Source organism: Pseudomyrmex gracilis, unplaced genomic scaffold, assembly GCF_002006095.1.
Source record: "Pseudomyrmex gracilis isolate BER0280 unplaced genomic scaffold, ASM200609v1 scaffold_3440, whole genome shotgun sequence".
NCBI classification, from domain to species: Eukaryota; Metazoa; Arthropoda; class Insecta; order Hymenoptera; family Formicidae; genus Pseudomyrmex; species Pseudomyrmex gracilis.
Window position 1 is genome coordinate 1 of NW_018024024.1, and position 3,568 is coordinate 3,568.

The following is a 3,568-nucleotide window of genomic DNA, read 5'->3' on the forward strand; positions in this document are numbered from 1 at the left end:
AAATAATTGTATTACAGTTTTACTAAAAATGACTAAATAAATAGTCGAAACGTTTAACTTATCTGCAACATTGTTTTTTACTGCACAACATCCTGCAACATTGGTTCGGGCTAGCCCAGTCAATACACACATTTGATTTTATCCACTTGAACCTGAGGACAACCCTCACCATTTGACATTGATAATATTTTTACTTTCGATTGACTACAAAGTTTTTACGTATGTCCACTGAAAGCTGCTATAACGTCGAATTAAGTACAGTTAAGCTACCGTATTCGATATTACATACACAAAGGCACATAAATTGTAATGTAACCAATAATTTGTGTGTATTTTTATTTTCATTATTTATTTATAAATACTATGTTATCTTTTTTCACACTTCGGAAAAGATGGTCTATTTTTTTAAAAAAAGATATATATGATTATATATGTTTTTTTCTGTAGTATAATCTACAATATATTTAATCATCGAAATAAAAATGGTTTTGTTACTAATTGTTTTTATAGTTTATCTGAAGTTGCGTTTTATTTACAAAATACTAATTAAATAAAAACTTAAAAAAATACTATGCATGAAGACATTAACAGCAATTTGTAATTATTTTTTACAATAAATATATCGTATTTAACACATAAATAGTAAATATATAAGTAAAGTACATAATAATAAAGTTTAATTATATCTTTGACAAAAAGACATGTATGGTCATCTTTCCCTTAAAAGTTGGGTAAGATGGCCACTGCATAGAGTAATATTTTATATAATATTAAATTTCTGTTAAGTGTTTTCTTTTTACTCTCGATAATTATTATTACTTTAAGTTTCAGTAAAGTAAAATAAATTAACAATATTACAAAATAACAAAAATAAAGGTTTGTTTTTCGCATTTAAAGAAAACTTTGGCCATCTTACCCGGGTTTACGTTACGCACCTGTACATCAGGCAAACATCCCAACACGCACAGTGCGAAACTAGAACCAGCCGCTGTAGTGTCGTGCCCCTGTAATATGACAATTAACGCATTGTATTAACAACTACTGATGCTATTAACGTAATGAGCATAAGTTTTTAGTAAAAGAGAAAAAGTGAAATTGGGAAGATGAATTATAAGAAGATTAATTGTGAGATATTGATATTTGCTCAAATACTATCACACCTCAAACATGATGGTGTTCACTTCTTCCCAGATTTCTTCGTCAGTCATCAGTCCACCTTGCTGTTTCATGGTAATTAACGTTTCCAGAAAGGCAAGTCGCTTTTTGTCGCCCACATCGTTTTCGTCGATGTCATCAAGATCGTCCTTAACGTAGTGCAACTTTGTGTAATTAGAGGTATCGCTTTTCGCTTTTTCCGTCGGCTTCTTGTTTTGCTGGGTTTCCTTCTGCTCCGTCGCAAGTTTCTCTTTGACATCTTCCGATTTCACTTTGATCACGGTATTTGTTACCGCGTGAACGATTTTAAGGAGTTTCTTTTGAAGACGGTAATACTTAGTTAACTTGAATGCCACCAAACACCATATGTCATAATGTCTTCGATGTATAATATCGGACAATCTGTATAATTGAAACACATTTTTACGCAAGAAATGTATATTTTACGGTTGTCTTATATATATATAATAAATACAAAGATACTGATACAAGACAGGAATATTTGTTTGCTACAATTTTAAAGAAACAAACTATAACTCACTTCATTACAGCCATAGCATAATCATATCCGGATTTTGGCCGTTTTTCTCGTTTAACTCCCATTACCGTTTCGGTTAAAATATCAACTGTTACTGCCGACAAATAATCATGACAATCAAAGTCTTTTCCGATTTTATCGCGAAGCCGTCTTACGAGTTCTATGCTGTTCTCGTAAAACAAAGGCACGAAGGACTTCAAGATACTTATGTGAAACGTAGGTGCTATCACCTTTCTGTGCCTGTACCACTTTTTTCCACTTGTAATCAGCAAACCATCGCCAAGCCATGGTTGAAAAAATCTGCAGTAGAAAGTTTAAGCGGATTCTCGGTATGACGCAAGAGAATATCAACAACAAGATTAAATATGAAAATATCAATGTAGTAATTAGGTAACGGCTCCAAATATTAAATACTTCTGAAAATGAAAGATAGACCGATCGAATCCAAACACAATTGTTAGTGTGTACAGTTGAATTGAGAATTTATTATTATTACCTAATTATAAACGTACTAATACTTTACATCTGACACTTCAACGCGCGGTTGACCACCACAAGTTTAAGCTTCCTTTGACATCGTTTATATTTACTGATTTCTGACTTATTTATTGAGAAAAACCGAAACCACAATCAAAACGTTTGTAATTAGCTAATAATATTAATTTTCAATGCAACTACACTCCAATATCCGTCCAATCGTGTTTGGATTTCAATCGGCCTATCTTTCACCTTCAAAATTATTAAATATGAAACTTTATATATAAAACTAACGTGTGGAGTAGTTTTTTAATTGTATTTGAACCATTCTTTTATTACCGATATTCCACAGATTTGTCGAGATGCACGGAACTGCCTAAGATCAATTCGATATCTTGCGGGTGTCCTAAAAATACCAGCACTTTTGTTCCAAAATACACTCTTCCTACCAATCCGTATTGTTTGTGATATTTGATAGCAAGTTTGTACATAGAATGAGGATCCTGTCCTATACCCAAATATGCGTTACCTATTAAAGGTAGACTTAGCGGACCTGACATTAACGAAACAAAATTTAAACGACGTATAAATAAAATATCATCAGAAAAAAGTTAAACAAGCAGTCGTATTGTGCGCACATACCTGGTAACTTGTTTGCAATACGAACTTGTCGAGAATTCTCGATGTAAAGATGCGTTGCAATCAGCGACGTAACGACGAAGATAGCTAGCAGAGAATAAGTATTAGATAAATGCAGCACCGTTTCAAAAATCGTATCCATTGCTGTTGTACAAATTAGTGCACTATTTTGTAACAACAAAACATTTTAATCTTTGGTCTCACTGTATAATTTATATTGAATAAAAATTATAAAAGTATACAAAAGTTACGTACGTAATGGTATGTTTGTTATCTGAAGTTATATTCGTTACACATGAAAAATGTTCTGTTACGTCGCGACGAGTCTTTTTCGTCTGGTAAACAGAGAATGCAGAACAATATTTCTCTTCATATTCACTTTTATATGCTTGAATAAAAGAAAATGATTGTGCGTTTTTATGTAAATTTGCATAGTAGTTTAAACGGTAATGTTTATATACAATCGTTGATTAGTGTAACGTAGTGACTTCAGAAACGCGCATTTACGTCAAAATTGCAAATAATTTAAAATTAAAATAACGTGAAACACAGAAAACATAGAAACTGTAGAAAAACTAAAACTTGTTCGCAAGCGATTTACGATAAAATACACAAAATTTTAACGTTGTCGTAGTTTTTTTTTCAATAAAAGAATAAAATAAAATAATTACTTATTATATATTTTTATATCGTCGCTTGTCTTTAAATTTCATTGTTACGTTCCGATAATATAATCACTGACATATCTGGCCGATTATC

The 3,568-nt window shown here is 31.6% G+C and overlaps 1 protein-coding gene across 2 annotated transcripts; it reads right to left on the bottom strand.

Annotated features, from left to right (window-relative positions):
- Positions 1 to 831: 831 nt before the first annotated feature.
- Positions 832 to 3,173, bottom strand: LOC109863173 (cytochrome P450 4g15-like). 2 transcript variants are annotated; one of them, XM_020443376.1, is made up of 6 exons: positions 3,065 to 3,173; positions 2,813 to 2,973; positions 2,510 to 2,723; positions 1,697 to 1,993; positions 1,161 to 1,557; positions 832 to 1,004 (listed from the first exon to the last, which is right to left on the bottom strand). In XM_020443376.1, exons 2-6 carry the CDS (start codon positions 2,949 to 2,951, stop codon positions 855 to 857), a joined length of 1,197 nt encoding a protein of 398 aa, XP_020298965.1. In that variant the 5' UTR covers positions 2,952 to 2,973; positions 3,065 to 3,173; the 3' UTR covers positions 832 to 854. The 2 variants fall into 2 exon arrangements, with proteins under 2 accessions (XP_020298965.1, XP_020298966.1); XM_020443377.1 differs by having other exon boundaries at positions 2,813 to 2,896; positions 3,065 to 3,169.
- Positions 3,174 to 3,568: the final 395 nt, after the last annotated feature.

Excerpts from the sequence above, each read along its gene's own strand:
- LOC109863173 (XM_020443376.1), bottom strand. The coding sequence starts at position 2,951 with ATGGATACGATTTTTGAAACGGTGCTGCATTTATCTAATACTTATTCT. Across the intron at positions 1,994-2,509 it reads GACAAATCTGTGGAATATCG|ATTTTTTCAACCATGGCTTG; the intron begins GTAATAAAAGAA and ends TTTCTACTGCAG. Across the intron at positions 1,005-1,160 it reads TGAACACCATCATGTTTGAG|GGGCACGACACTACAGCGGC; the intron begins GTGTGATAGTAT and ends GTCATATTACAG.